Genomic DNA, 23,160 nt, shown 5'->3' on the forward strand with positions numbered 1-23,160 from the left:
GGTCCCACTCGGGGATGGCAGTTTCTCTTCTCCCTCAGCAAGATAAGGGCTTTCGCTCGGCCTCCGCTCGGCTCCGGCTCGGCTCCGCCCGCCATGGGCTTTCGCTCGGTCTCCGCTCGGCTCCGGCTCGGCTCCGCCCATCACCGCGCCGTGGCAAGTGGCGCCTCTCTTCGGTGTGACTCTGGCCACGCAGTCGGGGAGCTATATCCGGCGGGTATTCGGAAGTTACGGGCTTAGGGATTTCTCCTGCCGCACGCCTCCTTTCCCACCAGCTCCGAGAGGGCATTCGGAGGTTACGGACTTAGGGATTTCTCCTGCCGCGTGCCTCCTTTCCCACCAGCTCGGGCGAGCTGGTAGACCAGAGTCATTTGCTGCTGCTCGATGCCCTTCTTTTATAGCTGCTGGTGGAGCGATCTCTTCACGACTGCTTCCGATGGCCATTCGTGCCCGTCGATTAGTTATGGGGATGACCGCCGAGAATCTCGGCAGAGAAACTCGGCCCCCATGTGCCGCGCGACATTTGAATTTATCGCGATTCGTAACAATACATACACGGCGTAGAAGAGATAATGTCCGAACAGTTGGTTGGGGGATGTAATGGTGGACAAGGTGATGAGTTGATAAGGGGTAACATGTGGTATTTGAGATTTTACTATGAGAGAATCCAGCGAGCGGTTCAGTGTCATGAAAAATGCTCGGTGCTCTCGACGAAGGAGTTTTCATGCGATGATGACTCGTGCAATAAATTCGAGAGGCCATCCACACAGCGTTCGGACGCAAATAACTTGCTGGTGATGCCTTGTTCGTGGTGGGGCTCCCACGAGCGCGCGTATGTTCGCGGAAAACAATAGCCCCGCGCGCGCGGGGTTCACGGCGGGGCAGTAGTTGCGGGCTGCCTAGAGGAAAAATTTTCATTCGGGAACACTTACAAATGGAAAGTAGAAGGTTAACATGTGTTGGTGGGAAAATTGCGCTGCGCAGAGAAGAAAAGTCCTCTCTGGCCTGGCGAATGGACGATAGAAAGGGAGAGAGCCTTGTATACGGGAAAAAGAGACATATTGCTTCGCACACACTTCCTCAACTCACGGTATCCGTCGTGTTGAGCTTTTCAGTTCAGTCGATGAGTGTATCCGATCCCTTAACATCGCCGCCGCGACGTCGTCACCCCAAATTGTGTGTGAAGTAAACAATAAGGCACTCATTTTTCTTCCCCTGGAGGAAAATTGTCTGCTCTCACTATCCCATGGGGCCAGGGATTCCAACATTATCGTCATCTTTGGACTTTTTGAGCTTATTTGGTGCATATAATGAGGACGTTTTGAGCTTTTATCTCACTTGTTCGGTGTGCTTTCTCAATCCATTCACTTTTCCTCTCTCTTCTTTGGCTATATAGTGAAAAGTCTCTTTGGGAACTTTTAATCAACTATATGATACGTACTATTACAAATATGTAAAGTGTGTGTCAGATGTGCAAATAGACAAATGTACAATTTATTGTATAACATTTAAATAATTTAATATTGAATTTCCATTGAGTGTGGTAGAAGGCGTCTTAATTCTTTAAATTAATTTATAATGTATGTCAATTGGATTTACGACGGATTGTAGGGCATTTATCTGACATATTTCCCACTAAGAGGTGGACAAATGTTATCTATGTATGCTCATCCTATATTATATGTATATGTAGCACATTATGTACTCTACATATGTATGTCATTTTTCCATACTCGCGTGAAAATCAAAGTACGGGAAGAAAGGGCTTCTCTATCTGTATAGGTAGACAAACCATGATGCTTAGAGTGGACAGAGGCTAAAGAGCTCGACAAGGGATGGGTTATGTAGGTTAAAAGTGGAAAAATAGCGGACTAAAATGTTTGTGGCTCTCAGTGTCGCCATTGTAGTCATCGACGATGTCTGTTCGTTCCGACTGGTGTATTTTCCACCAGCATGTTGGCTCTTTTTCCTGCTCTACCCACCCAGACTTGTGTATGGCATCGAGAGCAAAAACGACGTCCGTCGACGTCTTGTATCGGAATACCAGTTAGCTGATATTTATTTATAATACCAAGAGTGAATTTTCAACATCGTCGTCAGCATTAGCATCATCATTTCACATACATGTGTCCTGTATTATTTTTTTTCTCTTAAAAATTTTCTTATATTTTATGATAAATTTTGCTATAGGCTTTCTACTAGTCATCCAAAAGATGCCATAATTTTCCCTTTATTTCTTATTAATAATTTTTCTCAAACTGAAATTTTTGCCACATCTTCCTCGAAAATTTCCTTATACACTCACCCACTTTACCGACCCACCACCACACAGCTCTCACGACTCAATTTGTTGAGAAATGCCGTTGGGTGGTTAAAAGTGTCTCCTATATTTTCTCTCAATAACTTTTGAACAATATATAGAAGAAAAAGCGTACAATACATCTGAATGTTAGTGAAAATTGTCTCTTGGGATACGCGTTTCCTCACTCACAGGGGATTTTTCGTCTTTTTCTTTTAATAAGCTTCCTCTTAGTGAACCATTTGCCAGTGCTTTCATTGCAAACGAACGAGAATTACTGATAGACTTTTTCCTTTATTTTTTTTTCGCTCTGATTTTTCATGATTTTCCCAATATAATCTAATTTAATTTATTTTTCTATTCAGTCTTCCTCTTGTGTAATGTGTTTGGTTCAATAGTGCTTCCGAAATTAATGGAAAAGTGTTTGGAATAAAATATTATATGTGCTTTTTTAGTATATACCTACATAGAATTCTTTGAATTCTCATATCCGGGAATAAGTTTCTTTTTTTGCATTAACGCCAGTAATTCTCTTTAATATTAAACATTCTACGATCCGAATTATCGATATCGTCTTTCGACAAATCAATCGCCAAAGCGACAAAACCAAGTGAAGTAAATATATATATATATGTAGGTATATTCTGCGTATGTATATAAATAGGATGAAGATGGCAGAAAATTGTACCGATGAATTGGATTACACTGGGCATCTGAAGTGAAAATGAGCTTCTATCGAAATGGTTTTAACGGTGTGAGTGCAGTGTGAGACAACTTGTGGCCATTCCGGAAAGATGAAAGAGATGGATGATTTTCGCATTATTTCAACTCAACCTCCCATACAATCCTGGTGAAAATGCTCAAGGGTTTTCCCGCGGAAGAGTCCAAACACCAACATCCAACCATATGGGCTGACTGAGCACATATGGCAGTGCCCTGAAAGATCGATTTCCAGTGAGGATACCAAAGAAAAAAAATTACTTTGTCTCTATGTGCGTAGAACACGAACAGTTCAATAAGGATATTACTTTAATTCTCACATTTACTCCATCATACATTTATTAATTGAGTGACAATGAGGGAGCTTTTTTCACTATTAAAGGATACCTATATCAAAATCGTACGAATAATTTACGCAGTGCAATAAATTAGTAACTCATAAAAACGCATAAACATATTTTTGGTTGGTTGTGAATGGTCAAATGATCCACATGTTTTTCTTAAAATCTTAATTAATTCGTGTTATCAATCTAACTTTGGCTTATTAGCTTCCAGCATTATGAAACAATTTCAGTTATATTTAGTTTTCATTTCTCGTTTATTTTTTTTTAATCTCACTAAAGTGATAAACCATTTAAATTAAATTAAGTGGAGAGTTTATATTTATAATAATTCAAGTCAACTTTTGGAACTTTGTCTTATGAAAAAAAAAGATCAAAATAATTTTTTTTAAAGGTATCCTGGCGAAAAATAATAAAAGGTGTGGTGTGATATTTAAAGAAAACTCCTAAAATTTTCAAACTCCTAATTATTTCATTATTAACTTAAATTTCAGTTATGAATTGATTTAATTTCTTATTATAATCTGATGATTCACAATAAAGTCAAGGTTTTTAAAAATGTTGAAAATTTTTCTAAATTATTGAACCATATGGGTACCTACTAATACAGTGGGAGGTATATGGCTGAGTTCCTAATTTGGAGTTTAATATATTGATATATTAATCACAAAAGTCAGTAAAAAATTTTAATTAAGAAAGCTTACCACATTTTACTTCTATTGTTCTACTGGTCTGAATTAGTTGGTATACCACAATCGTGGCATACCAAGTATTGTAATCGTCGGAAAAACCGACCACCTCAGATCGGGCTCAAACTTGGTATGAGCACGTTTTAGACATCCCACATTACGAAAATGGCGGTGGAAAATTTTTGATCCGGCCGGCCTGCCGTCCTGCCGTCCTGCCGTCCTGCCGGTGCGCCAAACTTTGCCTTATAGCTCGAGAACGGTAACAGATAGAGACTTCCGGTTTGAAGTTTTCTATAAAAATGTGGGTGTAAAATTTCATTTTTTCGCATTTTCAAAATCAAAGATGGCCGCCGTCCGCCATTTTGAAATACCGTCAACCACTTCCCTTGCAGCTAGGGATCTGAAATTTTAGTATGTTGTAGAGCTCAGTGAGATGTTTTCATCAACAATTTATACTTGACAATCGGTCAAGCGGTTTAGCAAATATGGCGGCCTAAAGCAAAAAGTGTTTTTTCGATATAACTCGAGAACGGCTTGACCGATTTTGACCATCTTGGTATCAAATGAAAGGTATTGAGAAGCCCTACAACTATTTAGAACATTCCAAGTTCCAAAAACGGCCGCAAGAGGCGCTAAAAACAAAAACAAAAATTGCCTAACTTTAAGGGACAATATCTCCCAACATCTGTTATAGATTTCCTTTAAATTTTGATATTTTGTAGCCTGACTCAATATCTTTCACCTGTCCGAAAATGAAGAAAATCTATGTCGCCGTTTAGAAGATATGGCCATTTGAAAAATTCTTGAATTTGAAAAGTTCTAAGAGCCATATCTCTTGAACGGATTGTCCGATTTTGCTCAATTTGGTATAAAATTAAAGGTTTTGCAATTCTCTATAACTTTCTAGAACATCAGAAACATCTATAACCATTCTTTGAGGACAAAAAGTGCAAAAATCTGTTTTGGTAGAACAAAAATCCGCCATTTTGTGTTCTGGATGTGACCTTGAAATGTATCGAAATATATGTCAGATTATAGCTTATTTCAATACCTTCCCAAAACTAGTCAAGAAATTTCTGTATGTGCAATAGAACTTGAGATATAACCATTTTTGTCTTTCAAATCGACGAATTTCATTAAAAAAAATCACCTTTGCCTACTAATACTACTTAAAAATTAAATTACAACGCATAGACTGACCCTTCCGTGTTATGGTATACCAACTCTTATAACTGGACGCGTTATGATTGACTTTTTATTTAGATATAAAAATTTTATATTCAATTAGGATATTTAATAAATTTGATCTAAAATTTAACTAAAAAGCCTAAAAAGAATATTTTGGACTTTAGCCAGTTTTTCTCTGATAGGTAGCTGAACTTGTGTAGTATATTTTACGGTCAACGCCAAAGGTGCTTCACGCGTGGTCAAACATACTTCTCAGTTTAAAAGACCTATCAGGCTTGGGATAAGGAAAATGACAAAGGTTCAAACAAGCATTCTACCACTGAACCAAATAAGCTAAGACTGAATTAAAAAGACAAACCAGAAAATTCAAAGCATTCCTATTTATTGGTTTAAAATAAATGAGTCCAAAGTGTGAATGTTATATTTTTATTTTTTGTTACCGCAAAAGCCGAATATATTTTGGAATTAGATAATAAATTGTCTCAACTGATCTTATTCTCTTACCAATTATTTTAGTGCAGATTGTTGTATAAAATGTATGTACGTATGTCTGAATTGTATGTAAATTGTAAAGTTTCCTGTGGCTATGGGAGAGCAAAATTCATGCTTTTCAGCATGTAGTATTGCTTGTGTATTGAAAATTTATTTTTAGACCACCAAAATCCAATAGTATAAGTTAAAGAAGAAATTCTCTATCACATTTTCTTCAATATAGCTGTAAATTTATAATTTTCACAAATGTGTAAAATTTATTTTCACTAAACCAGTGACGCATTGCACAGACAGGATATTGTTTTGCAAAATTGGAATGACAAGAAAAAAAAATCATTGCGTTTTACCGGTCCACCCCCATGCAAGGTTTGAAACTGAAAAAAGACATATACCTACAGTACGTTGTATTTGTGTGAATTGGGGAATTTTACCTACTCCCCAAAAATAAAAGTGACGTCGATGCGATTTCCCCAAGTGAAAGCAATAGTGTGTGAGAAAAGATAACACTGTGCAGCAAATTCGAAATTTGGTTGCCCCAGTCACCACTTTATTTTAGTCTGATTTAAGCTTCAAATGAGTGAAATATTGCGAAAACATGAATTTACTTTTATTGTAAAGGTTTTAAACCTTTTTTTAAATTTTAAATATTAAAAGATACCTACCCAAGAAATTTTAACTGGCTTTATATACCTAAATGAAATAGTACAATAAAATCAAATCCAAAAATTAGTTTGGTGTGAAAAGATTTATGCTTAATTCTATTTTTTTCTAATTATTATTAATTTTATAACTTATTTGAAGCATTACTAGCTTTATGAATAGGTTATGTATTTTTTATCTTGGGTTAAATTAATAACTATAAATACTAAATAAAATCTTCTCCTATAGAGCATAAATAATTACATCCGTGTTATTATAGTATTCAAATAACAAATGACATATTTCCTTTATACTCCTAGAAGTTACTCTAGAATCAGTTTGGAAAATGTTAAAGAAGAAAATTTTTAAAGTCAAAATTCTTCAGAAGGACCTATAAAAAGCTGTATGTGAAAGAAATACAGCCGAAATCAAAAACTTAAATTTAAATAATTTATTGCAATTTTCCGTTAGAAATCATAAAATATTACAAATTCACTCTTCACGATGACCTAAATATGCTATGGACATAAAAGGGTTATAATTCTATTACAATATTTTTATGTTTAAAATTCTGACGTGGGTGTTTATACTTTCTTGTTGATCCGGTCTTCGGATCAACAAACGAAGACCGGATCAACAAGAAAGTACAATATTTTTAAAATTCTTATTTTCATACACAGTAGTGTAGATTGCAGTGGCAATAAATTTGTAAAAGCACATTGCACTAAAGTAAGAGGCGCCAAAGAAATGTATAAGGAAGTTGGAAGGATGCAAGAGATTCTTCACTGGGAAATGATTGATTGCGGAAATTTGGACTTGGCGTAGGAAACTCTGCAAAATATTTTGTCTTCAAAAATCCTACTGGATGATAGAAGAACCCTTTGGTATTAAACTTTAAAGACCATACTGTTTATATGTATATTTTGTATTGTATTTTTGAACATGAATCATGTTTGAGAATATGGGATGAATGGTGAGTTATTTGGATGAAATTATTGCTGTATGAGGATGTGGCAATTTTGGTAACATGTGAATAACTTTAAAAGAATGTTGGAGTGAACATTAAAATATTAAAAAAGGAGTGCCGACCAACCCTCGTGATTTTCATGTTTCAAAAATGTGTCCAACCACTCACTTTTCCATTAAAATTATATTAAACAGTCGAGAGGAAGATATTTATATAGGTTAGTCCTAGAAGGTGAGATAGTTATCAAGAAATAACAAAAAAATGTGAAGCACCGAAGCATATGAAATAAAAGCTCTACCATTTTTTTTTCATTATAATAATAAATGTATTTTTTCGTTGATGTGCCTCCAAAGAAGCAGTGTAGTGAATTTGAGTGACAAGGGAATTATCAGTGTGTGACAATGATCAAGAGGTTGAATGTCTCCTTCATAAGCAACATCAACCTTGACCTCAACGAGAACGTTATGAGAAAATTTTGTGCAAGAAGATCGATCACGCGGGCAATGTGCAATCTTCTGAATGATCATTTAAGCATCAGTTAATTGCTGTCACAATTATGAATCACCAAAAAAAGATGCTCGACAACTCCATTGATAGTGAATTTTTTTATCTTACCAACATAAAATTGCAAAAATGATACAATTTCCGTGATGTGTCTTAGCATTGACTAATTAGAAAGACATTTAGTAGATTTAACAAAAAAAAATGTGGCACGCGGTGGTGTGATTAACAAGATAGTTTCTATATCCACCGGATCAATCAACTTCAATACAATTTACGTGCATGTGTCTCACTGTGAAGCGGAAGAGGAAGAAGAAAAAGAAATCCAAAATAAATGTGAATTCCATTGGGGATACAGAGGGGCCAAAGCGAAAAAGAAATCGTGGAAGTGAGTGGTAATGCAATCACATGAAGTAGCATCAACATCGATGTCTCATCATCAACAGCAGCAACAGCAGATGAATAATAATAGCCAGGGTCAACAGAATGGTGGTGTAACGACAGGTACAGCTGCCCCGAATTCGCCGGGCTCAGCTGGGCGGCAACAGATCAGTGGGGGCCGCTTTGACTTCGAAGATGGTGGCACTTACTGTGGTGGTTGGGAGGAAGGCAAAGCACACGGACACGGTGTCTGCACGGGACCAAAGCATCAAGGCGCCTATTCCGGTGCGTGGAACTATGGATTTGAAGTGTCTGGTGTCTACATTTGGCCAAGGTACTTTATATTTCAATGTTAACATTTAATTATCACATACAACCCCTATTAACTCTAATTTCTCTTAGGACTAATTTGTATAATACAACTCCCACGATACAAGTCCTTTAACATTTTTTTAATTTCACGTTGATTCAACTTTAGTTTTTGATAATAACGAGACAAATACAATGACTGTTTACAATATTAAAAAAATCATTTTACCTAAGCAATGGAGTAATCAGACCTTTGCTTTATCCTTAGAATGAAATGGATCTAGGAAATTGTGGATATGTTTATTTAAAAAAAAAATAGGGAAACAACATTTTATTTCTTTTTTTTTATTAAATCACTTATAAAAATTAATCATTTGCGATAATATGCTTAATATGTATCTCGCAGTTAATATTCAAAAATTATTTGTTGGTATAATTAATACAAAAGTTAGCTTTGATAGTCAACTATAACAAATCTTCTTTAGAGAGTTCACGGAAATTTAGTTGATTCTGTGCAGTAACAAAATCATACTTCAATTAAATTCTTTCATAGTAGATTTATCCTACCTATGTAAAATTAAACTGTTCCACGAATTTTATCTTACCGGTTGCATTTATTTCATTATACCCAAAACCACTAGTTTGTGTATGGGTGAAATAAATTATTTTTATTATTTATTTCTTGATGGGAAAAATTGTAAGAAAAATCTTTTCTAAAAATATTTAAATGAAGAAAGTTAATTTAAATACATAATGATGGTAGTGTAAGTTTTTCTTTCTACATACAACTTAATAGAATTTTATGTGTTATGTATAATATACATATATTATTTAATGAAAAGTGCAAAGCTTTAATACAAAGTTGATGAGGTCGTATTTCTTGAATATTTGCCAAATGCTTCAAAAGTTTGTTACTATTGAATGTACTACAAATTGCAATCATATTTTAAATTCTTTGTATTTTTTTAAGGATTATAATTTGTTAGTTCTTTATTTTTGGATAAGTTTTTTTTTTCATTCCATAGTTTAATTTAATTTTGCGAAATTGATGGATTCGAAATAAAAGAAAAAGAAGAAGCTTTGCCAATTTTGCAGTAGGACACATCATGATGAAAAGTCTTGCACTCGTAATTTAAATTGGTAGACGACGGTAGACATGGATTTTGTGTCTTGAGTCTGCATACCAATTGTGCGAAGCAAATTGAGAGCGAGCAGCTGAATTGGTCTCTGTGTGCCAATAAATTAACAATTTAATTTCAGTTTCTACAGACTAAGAATGAGATAGAAGGTTAAAGTACATTTACCTTTTATTGTACGCATCATTTGTTACTTACATACCTAAAGCTCGTATACAATGTCTCATCTAGTGATGATTTTCTTCCGCTTACGCGTTTTTTTGCGGCATTTTACCGTCTGAGATATTTTTTTTTATTATATGTACATACGTACATACAAAGATGGTAGATGAAAAGTTTTGCCCTATCATCAATTAACAAAATTATATATTAGAGAAGAGCATTAAGAAAAAAGAGAGCAAAAAAGAAATTTGTGCTGAGCTTTCACTTGGGAAATGAAAAGCTCTAAGGGAAAATTTTTGCTTTAGCACAATCAATTGTTGAGCTTTCGCGCAAAGTTCATCTCACTTGGTTAGGAGTTATTTTTTTACTCCTTGAATAGAAAAGTCAAACACCTGTGTGATGAGCTTTCTTGTTAGTGGCATTAAACATTGCATGTTTTGAATGGATAATATAGTAAAAGCAAAATTCACTCTAAGAATACCTAATCATTTTCCAACAACATGTGTCCAAATTAAACGGGAAGAATTATGTACTTCACCTTTGGCTTTGAAAAGTTTGAACAGGAAGTTGTAAACCCGGGCCTCGGGGAAAATATGTTGAACTTTGATTAGTTATGTAGAAGATGATGTCAGGACATTGACGACTTGGATGAATTTGCATAAGTGTACCTCGTAATTAATTCAATAATTACTTTGCCGTCAGTTATTGAGCAGAGATTACTGAATTTTTATACCAAATTGATTATATAAAAATCGAAGAAATATATACATTTAATTCCTAAATTTATGTAAAACCATCATTTCAAAGGGTAAGAGGATTCGAATCACTTGAAAAACATATAGAAATCTCTTAGGAATTAACCTTTTCGTTTTTTTCCTAAATAGAATATTGAATTATGTATCTTGAATATAAATTTTTAAGAGTTCCTTGTGACGAAATGAAATGCCTACAGTGAAATAAATAAGTTAAATATGCGTGCTTAATGATAAACTCCAATGATTAAATATGAAATGTAATTGATTTATTGTTTATTTAACCCAATTTTATTTTCTTTGCAGTGGATCATCCTTTGAGGGTCAATGGCAGAATGGGCGCCGGCATGGCCTCGGTGTGGAGACACGAGGTCGCTGGATTTACAGAGGAGAGTGGACGGGTGGTGCAAAGGGACGCTATGGCGTTCGTCAGAGTGTGACGTCCACTGCCCGATATGAGGGCACATGGGCAGGAGGATTCCAGGATGGCTATGGCTCAGAAACATACGCAGATGGCGGTAAGTTATAATTATAATACCTTTTCTTTCATATCGCCCCCGCTTTTATGCAGGCAGTTATAAATTTTTAGATTTAACCCTTCGATGACACGAATACAACATTTAAGATTTAACATTGAAACTAGTTTGCTGATTTTTTTTTAATAAAGAAGATTTTTAAGCTATATTGTACGTTAAAAATTAAGAAAACTTTTTTGCAGAATATGCTTTTCGCATTTTAGAAATTCAATTAATGAATTATGAGAATGTTTAATCTGTTGATTTTCATAATTTTATAAAGTAAGAAATAATCTAAAGGTAATCCAACTTCTACTTTATGTACAGTACATACATATATGTATGTAATCAATTCAAAATGTGTTCTCAATGTGGAATAAATTCAGAAAACGATACACAAGAGCTTAATTTTTTTTTTGTAAAAAAATTCTCACCTAAACTGCATCCTTATTTGATTAAATTATCTTTTTTATTTAAAATTATAAAAATTTTCCAGCATATCAATTTTATTTAACTCGAAAATACCACAAATGAAAATATTATTATACCTATTATTATGTACAATATAACATTGACCCACATTATGCTTGTGCGTTGAATACATTTTAGAACAATCAACGTTTAATTAAATTTTACTTAACTAAAATTTCTGGTTAGTATATTACATACATATGTAAAAGAGAAATCTGAGCAATAGTACATACATATTAATGTTGAAAAACTTTTAAAAAAATATATACATTTTCTTAGAAAACAATAAGAAAGTGGTTGTAATAAATTTTTTAAATTTAAAATATTTCTCTTATTAATTTGTGGACTGCTCCAGTTAGAACGTGATTAATGACACATATCCTTTTTTTTCTCTCGCAAGAGTGATAATAATTACTTTTTTAATAAGTATTTTATTACGCAGAAAGAAACTAAAACAGAGAAAGAGTGAAAAATGCAATAAAACTCTTAATAAAAATTGTGTTTCATTTGATTTAAAGGAACATATCAAGGACAATGGTTATCGGGAAAAAGACATGGCTACGGTGTACGACAGTCAGCTCCTTTTGGGTTGGCGTCCCACTATCGGCCAAAAGCAATTCAAACGTCGATGACATCGCTACGTAGCAACGAGGGTGAAAAGAATGTAGACCCAGCTGATAAGAGAAATCATCGTATTGATGATGTTCGTGGTGGTTTTGTTCTCAAGGCGAGATCAGATGAAGCCCCAGCTAGAAGAAATAGTTTAGTAGAAAAGACCAAGAAAGGACTTTTATCGGTAAGTTATTTTTTTTAATTAAAGATAACGCAAGAGAAAAAAAGAAAGATTTTTTTTTAATTTAATTTCTTTTTTTAAAGGGTTTAAAAATTAGGAAACAAAGAAGTACGGGTGATTTAGAGAAACGGGGAACAGGTGCCTCAGGAAGCATAAGATCGACAGTATCGACAGCATCATGGATCAGTACTGGTTCATCTCAATCCGGAATGACCACAAAGTAAGTACTTTCAAGATGAATTTTCTTTTTAATCTTAAATTTGAATGTTGATATTAATTTTATTTTTAAGGTCAATGCATACGGATTCAAATGCCAGTTTTACCGTGGATGAAGAGCAGTTAGATCCGAGTGTAACAGAAACGTATATGGGAGAATGGAAGCATGATAAGCGTGACGGATACGGAATATCAGAAAGGAGTGATGGTTTGAGGTATGTTATATACATACCTAACTATACATATAATAAAAAAAAGGACAATAAATTCGCCACGAAGTGGAAAACCAACTAATAAGCTGAATCAGCATTGAAAAAATATATTTGGCTCTGATCCTGAAATTCTTTACAAAAAAATTACATGATACAGTTTTTCCTGAAAACTGTGGGAATGTTTTCTGTTAAAAATCTGCGTTTCTGTAATTATGCATTTAATTTCTAATATTGGAATTTTCCATTTTATATGCATAAATTAAATACATTATATCGAACTTTTACATACATATGTATGTACGTACATTTTATGATATTCATTGTTCCAGATATGAGGGCGAATGGCACAACAACAAGAAACATGGATATGGCGTGACAACCTTTCGTGATTCTACAAAAGAGGAGGGAAAGTACAAGTGCAACGTGTTGATCACGAGTCAAAAGAAGAAACATGTGTTCCTGATACGATCTGCTAAATTTCGAGAGCGGATTGAAGCGGCTGTGAGTTCGGCTCAACGGGCATCAAAATATGCTCTTCAGAAGGCAGATATAGCAATTTCACGTACAGCCACGGCACGCAGTAAGGCTGAATTGGCTGATGTCATATCTGATCAGGCACGTATGGATTCTGATTTGGCTGTGTCGACAGCGCGTGAATTTGCGCCAGACTTTAAGCCTTCAGTGTTAGAGCGTTTTGAACGGTTGCGAAATCGTGAGAGACCTAGACCACCAACGGAACCACCGGGAAAGTTGGAACTGATGTCAAGTCCAAAGTCTATGTCTCCGGAAACAATAAAATCACCAAGTTCCAGTGCTATGGGAACAACACGTGCCCCAAGTGTTGCTCCAGTTGTACAACCTCAGAGCCAGGCGGCATTTCGTCGACAATCCTTTCAGCAGCATCAACAGCAAACAATTGACTATTCACAGATGAATAATGTGTCAAACATTCAATATTCCCAACCTCATAGCCTAAATAGTTCATTAGCGACTGGCCAGGGTGATTATATGAGTGGTGGTCAGTCAATGTATCAGCAACAGCAGCCACAGACACAACCAAATAGTAGCTATATGAACCAATTTTCCAATCACCAAATACCAAATACTCAGATGAACTACACCCCGTCACAGAACCCTTATAATTCCACGTCGATTCAGCAGCAGCAGCAGCAACAGCAATTACAGCAGCAGCAGCAAGTTTACAGTATGAGCAGTAATATGAGTACTGCAAGTGGGCAGAGTTTTGGTAAAATGAATTCAGTACCTTATAGTCAACCACAATCTCAAGCAGTTTATGGCATGGCCCAAAATCAACCAAATTACTACAACATGTCGGACCAGCAGTTAGTGCAGCAGCAACCACTACAAGACTATTCAACATCAGTTCAGAGTGGGAGTGGGATGCCAATGCGGCGAAGTTCGCAAATGCAAAATGAAGGTCAGCGACCAATGTTGGGATCGCATGCACAACCATCGTCAATCGACCATTTTGATCACTACAAACGACCGCCAAGTCGAGATTCCTCCGTAGATCGGTATACAAGAGCAGCAAGTCGTTTAGGTGGTGGTTTTGGGTCTCGGCAACCCTCAATCGATCGTACCCTACCACCTGCACCCGCGAGTGAAACCCCAGAGCGCAGTGTTAGGGCCGGATCAGCATTCCGTCAAATGGGCCCAGCCCCAGCACCAACAACATCTGGCAATGGTACAGTGATGACTGGCTCTGGGGCATCCCGAAGTGGAACACCTGTGTACCAAGTACCAATGGCACAGCCGGTGTATTCATCGCCAAATCAACCATTTGAAGATGTTCTGCTGCGACAGCGTACCTTAGGCCAAGATATTGTACCATCGCCGGCTCAACCAAAGCGCACCGAGAGTTTATTCATTGGTGCCAAAGCGGCGCCTCCCGCAACGGGTGGTGGCGGCGGTGGCAAAGGATTAAAGGTAACTCAATACTCTATTTTAAATCATTACCACGTCAATTTTCAAATGGACACGCTATCACCTTAATTTTATTTTGAGACAATTACCAGACACAAAAGTTTAGGAATTCCCAGAGAGATACCTATTTTGTGTGACTTTTCTTTATTTTCAATTCATGTGTTAGCTAAAAATAATGTTTTCTTTACTCTTTCTACCGCTTGGTTCACCAATTTATTTTTGAGTTTTAACTGCAATCAATTTTCACGGTTTCGCTGTGTGATGAAGAGAGAATTGAGAAGAATGATTGAGCAATGAATTTCTTGTAGAAAAAAAAACATCCTTTTCACTATATTGTTGTACTTCTAAGTGCCACTTCTGATGCCATAATACTTTTGCATTAGTCTATGAGCAATTTTCATTTTATTGTGTTGCGTTGCTGATGTATTTAAAGGCAACTATGTAAATCCCCCAGGACTATGAGTCTATTTGAGTCGGGCTTCATCATACATAATGTAATTTCAATCAACATTCAATTTAAATTAACGCAGCGTTCTCATTTTGGATATTTCATTGCATTTACAACAAATTAAGGAAAATCAATTTATCTTCATCATAATAAACATTCTGTATTTTGCACTTTTTGTTTCTATATCTTATGTTTATTTTTCGTTAAATCCTTTTTCTTTGTTAAATATTACATATCTCAACGTAGCATGGCATTGTCCTGACAAAAAAAGTTCGCGTAGTGAAAGCTCTAGCAAAAGAAATATGTACAAAATTTCTTGTAAAAGATTTTTTCATTCTTTATTTATTTTTTTTGCATTTCTTACTGTTGGAAAAGGTTTTCGTAACAATAATAAAATTATTTTCTAATGGGATGAAAGAAATTTTTTTCATTTACAAAAGTGACGATTTTATTAAGAAAAAAAACATGCTTACCATGCTGGCATTTTCTGATTTTTACAATTAAATGAAAAAGAAAATACTTGGTGTTGGCCACGAAGTGGAACACCAACTAATAATTAATTTTTTTATCGTTCTATAAAAAGGATTTTATTAGATAAAAATTGTGAACTAAAAATATGCTTACTTGAGAAAAAAAATGCATATCCGTTCTAGAACCCTGGAAAAGTTTCAACTGTTAAAAGCATTTTTACTCTATATATACACTCCCAATAAATTGCGGATTGTGGGAAAAAATAAAAATCATGAGCACATTTTTTTCTATGGTAGAAAGAGCACAGAGGATGGTGGTGTTTGAAATAGAAAAGAAAAATAATGTGGTATGACAAAAGTGTGAGAGAGTTTAAAAATGAAAATGTAGTCGTTGTGCGACTGAAATATTCATTATAAGATTGTGCTGAATGAGTAAGAGATTTCTTGGCTCTGTGCAATAGGCACACATGAGAAGCAAGCATCAATACATATCTCAGGAATGACTAGAAATAACCCACAAAAGAGATTCCTGATGGCTTTTGAGTTTTCAGAGCTTAGTTCAAATTTAGTTGCTGTGACAAGAAGCCGGTTAAAATGTGATTCACATTTTGATATTTCGTTATTTTTTTAAGTTATCAATACATAAGTAAATAGGAGATTGCAATAACTTAGTTCTGTGCGCAGTAAAAGTGATGCAGTTGTAGTTTATACTATAATTCTTACCATGTGGAATAAATCTATGGAATGAAATTATTAATTTTTTATGTGTGGAAGCAAAAAATATTCTCTTAAAAAATGAACTCATTTCTACAAGAAAAGAAATTATTAACTCTCGTGCGCAGGAAAAGACGTGTAAAATTTAATGCTGTGATTCAAAGCACATAAAATCAACTATATTAAGTGTTTCACCTGTGACTCATCTTGAGCGCAAACTCAAATTAAAAAAAAATGTATGCTGTATATTTTTCTATGGGAAAAATGATGCAAAAAATACGATAAACTAATATATCCTAATCTACATTATTTGCCATTGCAATACCTTATTGAAATTAGGAATAATTAAATAAATTGCCACTGTTTCAAAGCTTTTGCAGTGTTGAGAGATGAATAGACGATCACTATTTTTAGAGTAAATCGACTCACTTAAATTCATGCTACATATCTGTGCTATTCTGTAACACAGAAATACATATGTATGTACATGTATTTGTTATACAAATACAACATAAGGCGCATTTTGTGTCTCAATGAATTTGAAATATGTATTTTTTTTTTAGAAAAAAAAAAAGAAATGGGAATATTCCACGGAAAATTACACAACGCATGATAATTATAATATTTATACAAGATAGAATATAAAATTAACCAAGAAGACAATTTATTTAACACACGTATTACAATAATTGAATATTATCCTTCTTTTAGTGCTCTTACAAATCAAATCTCAGTCTCTCTCGACAACATAATACAATGGCATTTAATGTAGAATAAAGAAAAGAAAATGTGATTTTATGTGGTTTTGAATTATAACACTCTGAAAAATAATTGTGACACAGGATGCGATGGTATCAAGATGAAGAGGAAGAAGAGGAAGATCTTATGTTCTCTCCAGCCATATTGGCTAGGAGAGCATCAGAAAGTTGGATTGTAGCACCGCCTGTAGAGGTTAAAAAACATTCATATATTTCATTGAGATCATAATTTCGTGCAATGATATATTATAAATTATAAAACAATTAAACTACATCTACCTATAATATATCTCGCTTTTAAATTATGAATGTCAAAAACTTTCAAATTTAAAGAGACAAATTAAATACTTTTAAACGTTCTTGGTTTTAATTTATTGTAACTGGTACCTATTTGATGTGGAAAATTAATCTACAGTTTAATTAACTTTTATAGTTGAAATATTATTTTTTAAAGTCTTTAGTGAATTCCTTTTCTCTTTTTTTATATGTTGTGAAATTAATAAAGAAAAGGCAAAGATTTATAAGGAAAGAGAGATTATCTTTTGAGATAAAAGAATTCATGAGCTTTAATTCCAAAAATACATATCTTAGCTTAAATACAATTTGCTATATATACTATTGTACATACTCTGAAAGTGTATTATGTACTATAATTTAGAAAATGTCATTTGATTTTATTGTGGAAAATTTTTTGTTGTTGATATTTTCGGTGTAATTTTCAAGGTGATGTTCCTAAATATGACATTCACAATATTATACCTATATAAATAAATGGTATTCCCATTCCGCACAATAAAAAAAACTGAGAAGCATAACTTAAAAAAAACATACACAGATAAACGGATGAAGAAGGTGATAGAAGAGAATTGAGAAAATCTCATTTTTCATTCCTTATGTCGCAGAGTGTTCCCATTTCCATACCACTTCAGCGGAAGAAATCGTTGCCGGATGTGCAAGAGTTACCAAAGAAAACAGAAATGATGAGTCGTGAGGAGGTATCAGCATTAGGTTCCGCACGCCGAGAAGAGGTTCGGCGCCAAATTGAAAATTCAGAACGGTTAAGAGCCAATCCATTGTTATATTTAGTCAGTCCACAAGTGAAGGTATTAATTTCAATCATCTTTTTTTTTTTTTACTAATAGTCTATTGCAAATACGTGGCTTATTTTCTTTATCAATTCTTACATTCTTTTCATTAACACCGTTCGAGATACATTCTTGTCTAATTTCTTTTTTACTAAAAAAAATATTAAATACCTAAATTATAATTTTAACAATTAACCATCAGATAAATGTTTGTCTTTTTTTTCGTTGAGGATAAAAGATTTAGATAAATTAATAATTCAGAGAAAATGCTAAAGCATGAAAATTGTCTAGAATTGAATGTGTTTATCTAATTTCTTTCAACACAATTAGTTGAAATAAGGAGATTTTTTTTCATATTACAACCTTTATTGCTGCTCTCACCTGCTAACCTTCTTCACAGAGAAATACCTCTAGGTATGTTGAAAGATGATAACTTGTATATCATCGCATATGCTTGTAATTTTATACACAACATTATTCAAGTTTTTTCTTTATTTTCAATTTAACATTAACTACATGCTTAAGAAAAATTAGAAAAAAAAGAATCAAACAGTACAACGTATGGTTTATGTTCTGTGATGATGTTTATGCTAAAAATGCCAATAGCATGAATTACGATTATACACTGCAAAAATATGCATGAATCTTTACTATGATAGAAAAAAAATTTCATGATTAAGCTAAAAAAAATTTTTATTATTTCAATGAATTTAGAAAGTCTGAGCATTTTTTTAATAGTCATTTTAGAAAATCTGTTATCAATGTACATTTTCTCAAACAAATTTTATATAATTTTACAGTTCGATTTCAAAGTTGTTTTTTTTATTTAATTTTTGTTCTTTCAATTGAATAGACTTTTCTTTTAAAGTCAATTTAAAATATAAATTTTCAGATACAGAATTGCAGTTAATCACAGTGCTTCAAGCCATAGAATTATGTTAAATGATTTAGAAAAGAATAAATTCATTAATTCATTTATAAAGACTTATGAATACTTAAAATATCTGGGTAAAAAAATGAACAGTCTGATTATATATTTGATGTATAAAATTTTGAAACTGATTTGGTTGGATAGCTAATAAAAAGATGCGTGCCTGTGTGTTTTAAACAGATGGAGCTGTGCCTAACGCACTTGGTGAACATTTATCATGGAAGGAAGCTGAAAGAAATTTACCAGAAAATTCATTTTGGGTTTTCGCTCTAATAAATCTCATTTACAAATGGATGTTTTGAAATCCAACGAAAAACATTCTGCCAAAAATAGAACTTGATCATGGCTTTTTTCTCTAAATGGACATTTGTACTCTATTATAAATGTGATAAGATTTTTTGTATATCTTTAAATATAATCATTCCATTTTTGATATTTTTTTTATCCTTTTATTTTATTTTTTGCAGGACTGGTTCTCACGCCAACAACTAGTGATGTTAGTGTTGGTTGTAAACATAGCTCTAGCAATTATGTTCTTTAAGATGCTCACATAGCGTCGACTGAATCCCCATTTGATTAGTGCACAATTCTCATTTGCCATGGCAACAGGATGAGCAACCTGAACTGTGGACACAGGATGTCATCATTCTCCAGCATTGGCTCGATTTTTGTGTTCATTTGTATGGAAACCCATGGGGTCAAAAATGAACACAATTCTCGTGGAAATTTCATAGGCTTCGATGGACTTGCTTTTGAGGAAATTTCTGCATTAATAATTTTCTGGGCTTTCGATCGAATATAGATTAACACTCACAGTCTCTGCTGTGAAGTTAATTGAACGATGGGATTTTGAGGGATACACACTTTCTTTTTATTGGAAAATTGTGTACTAACTGCAAAATGGGGAAAAGATGAATTTTGAATAGTGGATGTTTTTGCAGTAATTTTAAAGGTAAAAAGAACTAAGAAAAAAAAATATTGGGAAAATGTGTAAAGGACATTTTATCAAATTTCCTCTTTGATGTGTAAAAACTAAAAAAAAAATGAAAACGAAGAAATTCTAATTATATTATATACCTAACATTAGTAAATACACACAAAAAAAATAAATCAACAAAAAATGAGATAAATTTTTCAATCTTGCCGTGATAAATTCACAAAATTAGACGCAAGATTTTTTTTGGTATATTGAATGAATAAAAGAATAATAGCTGTATACTTTTGACAGTTTAACAGCTAATGAAATTAAAGAAAAGGAAATGTATTTTGTAATTTGAATGTATAAAATATATTACCAAGAAAATTATAAAAAAGGTAACATTTTCACGATTAAAAAAAAAGCGCAAAAATTACTATACAAAATGGTATTGTAAGCTCTCCGTCTTTGGCACAAGTTTACGTGCGAATTCTCCACAAATGTAAAATTGTGTAAATCTTTTGATCTGCTAGGTACATTAAATATGAGAATTAGAGGAACGTTAAAAAGAGAAGAAGCTTTTTTTCAGTGATTTTGTAAAGGAATAAAAAAATCAATTTGTGATTCCTTATTTGTAAAAATCACTATGAGAATTGACTTAAATTGAAAAGTAAAAATAAACTTGAAAGAAATTGATAATGATTATACACATAATACAAGTTTTATATAATAAAAATTTATTGTGTAACCATAAAAAATGCTTAGCTACTAGAAAACATTTTTTGAAAAATTGAATGAAAGTAAAAATCTCTTAAACATAGTACATTTTTACACAAAATCTTACTCTTTTAAATACAAACAAAAAAAAAAAAATGAGAAAGAAATATTAGAAAAATTTGAGAAAAGAAAAACATTGTGAATGCTGATATTCGTCTAATATTTTTGTTTTATTTAATTTTGTTAACATTAATATATTAAAATATATATATAGAAACTTTAATAGATAAAATCATGTTAAAATTTTTGCTGTTATTTTAATTATTTTTTATGTTGAAGTAATATTTCTTTTTTTTTACAATAGCTAAACTTTTATTTTTGCTGAAAACTTCCAATTCTAATTTTTCGTTTTTATTTTTTTCTGCCTCACGAATTCATTATTTATTACTGTTTAAATTATTAATTTATAGAGTAATTTATCCAAAATTGTTAGTTGATTTTTCTATCCTTATTTTTGTTGGAGAGAGAAAAAAGTATCTTCATTGTTATACCTATATTTGAACAAAACAAATGAGGAATGTGGAAGATCGGTATAAAAATACTCTGTAGTGTAGATGCATTTTTTATAAGTTTCAAATTTTTTAATTAACAAAATTATAAAAAAAACTTCCCAATGAAATAACTACTGTGTATGTATTTTATTGGTAAGTAAAATGAGAAAAAATAGGAAATGAGAATAAAAGAAAAAAAATGCCTCTTTCTTCAATTTATGCAAATTAAAAAAGACACCTTGATAGGAAAAGAAAACAGCGATAAAACACGAAGAATAAGTAAAAAAAAAATGAAGATCATTTTAATTTCCTTGTGGTAACTAATGAATATTATATTAAAAAAGTTACAATTAAATTTATTATTAATAAAAAAAGAAACTGAAATTATCTTTGTTAAAATTATAAATCTCATTAAAATTTATATCAACGTTACAAGCATAATCAATTTTAATGAATAATATTAAAAAAAAAATAAATGAAAAAAATGTCCATAAAAAATTGGATAATAGAGGAATATACTCTATAAAGAAATATATAAAATTTTCCGTTAAATAGATTACTTTTTGCACAGAATTTGAAACAGATATTTTGCAAGTGGTTCAGAAAGAAAGAAATTTAGGTAAATTAATGCAAAATCTTCATTGTAGTTTCATACTTTTGATTAAATATTTTGCAAAAAATGACATACTAGGAAAGGAATATATATTTGGAAAAAAATATATCGTAACAGTAACTCAAAAGCACAAAGTGTACAATGTATGCTCGAAAAATGAACTTTTAATTTTATTTGTATTTTTTTTTTACTATGCTTCTCTTTAAAGATTAATTTTTATTTTATAACTTTATAGAGACAGAGAACAAGTAGGTACAGCAAGTCTTGTCATTGATAATGTTCTTAGAACCAAGAAAACTACAAGAAAAAATATTAGTGATTCTAGAATTTTTTACATCCTAAATTGAAAGAAAAAAAAAGAGTATAACTTACCGAATATACCGAGAAATATCACTACTTTGAAAATATAAACAAAAAAAAAGCGCATTATCAACACTTTTGTGTATTTATTGTAAAGAATGAAATTATATTGAGAACTAAAATCAAGATTTTCATTAACGTTTAAAATAGTGAGGGTTAATTAAATGGCCCCAAAAGATCCTAAAACCAACAAGATATTCAATTACCATAAAAAAACGAGATTATAATAAATTAGAATTTATGGAAATTATACCTACATTTTTCAATACAATATAATTATTGGAGAAGATTTGTGACGCATAGCAAAATTACCAGAAAATCCACAAAGGTGGAGAATATTAAAATGGAAATGTGTAATACTTCTTCATTTTTATTATCATCGTAGCATAAATTTTAAATGTCTTTATAATTTTTTTTTCATTATTAATAATATTCTTTTTTTAAGCATATAAACTAATTGCAAAATATAACCACACGTTGTAATGAATCAATCGGAAAGTTCTAAAATTATAATATTAAATTAGATAAAGAACAAAGTGCCGATCTGCATAAAAAGGAGTCAAAGAAGACACATTTAAAAATAAATCAGAAGTATAACGTTTAATTTTCTTTTGCATTATTAAGACATAAAATTTAATTATTTTTACTTCTCATGGAGAGTAAAATTAAGTAAAAAAAAAGATATTGCCTCCACTTTATGTTTCAATGAGTTTAATAAAAAGAATATATTAATAAATATAAATTTACCTTGAGAAAATTTGGTCTTTTATTAATACCTACATATCTTAAAACTTAAAAATCAGTGAAGAAAAAAAACTTTTTAAAAATTAATTTTTCTTTTTAATAATAGTTCCAAAGTTCCAAAAGTCGGCA

At 32.4% G+C, this 23,160-nt stretch overlaps 1 protein-coding gene across 30 annotated transcripts; it reads left to right on the forward strand.

Annotated features, from left to right (window-relative positions):
• The first annotated feature begins 1,058 nt into the window (after nt 1-1,058).
• LOC129789307 (junctophilin-1) lies at nt 1,059-23,044 on the forward strand. Of its 30 annotated transcripts, none has more exons than XM_055826038.1 (10): nt 2,462-2,929; nt 7,445-7,563; nt 7,686-8,548; nt 10,880-11,091; nt 12,078-12,355; nt 12,436-12,572; nt 12,643-12,783; nt 13,110-14,727; nt 18,017-18,217; nt 19,598-23,044. In XM_055826038.1, the coding sequence occupies exons 3-10, from the start codon at nt 8,232-8,234 to the stop codon at nt 19,682-19,684; spliced, it is 2,991 nt and encodes a 996-aa protein (XP_055682013.1). In that variant the 5' UTR covers nt 2,462-2,929; nt 7,445-7,563; nt 7,686-8,231; the 3' UTR covers nt 19,685-23,044. The 30 variants fall into 30 exon arrangements, with proteins under 30 accessions (XP_055682015.1, XP_055682006.1, XP_055682009.1 ...); XM_055826042.1 differs by having other exon boundaries at nt 7,689-8,548; XM_055826041.1 differs by having other exon boundaries at nt 7,445-7,549.
• The last annotated feature ends 116 nt before the right edge of the window (nt 23,045-23,160 follow it).

Source organism: Lutzomyia longipalpis, chromosome 2 (genome assembly GCF_024334085.1).
Source record: "Lutzomyia longipalpis isolate SR_M1_2022 chromosome 2, ASM2433408v1".
In the NCBI taxonomy this organism is placed as follows: Eukaryota; Metazoa; Arthropoda; class Insecta; order Diptera; family Psychodidae; genus Lutzomyia; species Lutzomyia longipalpis.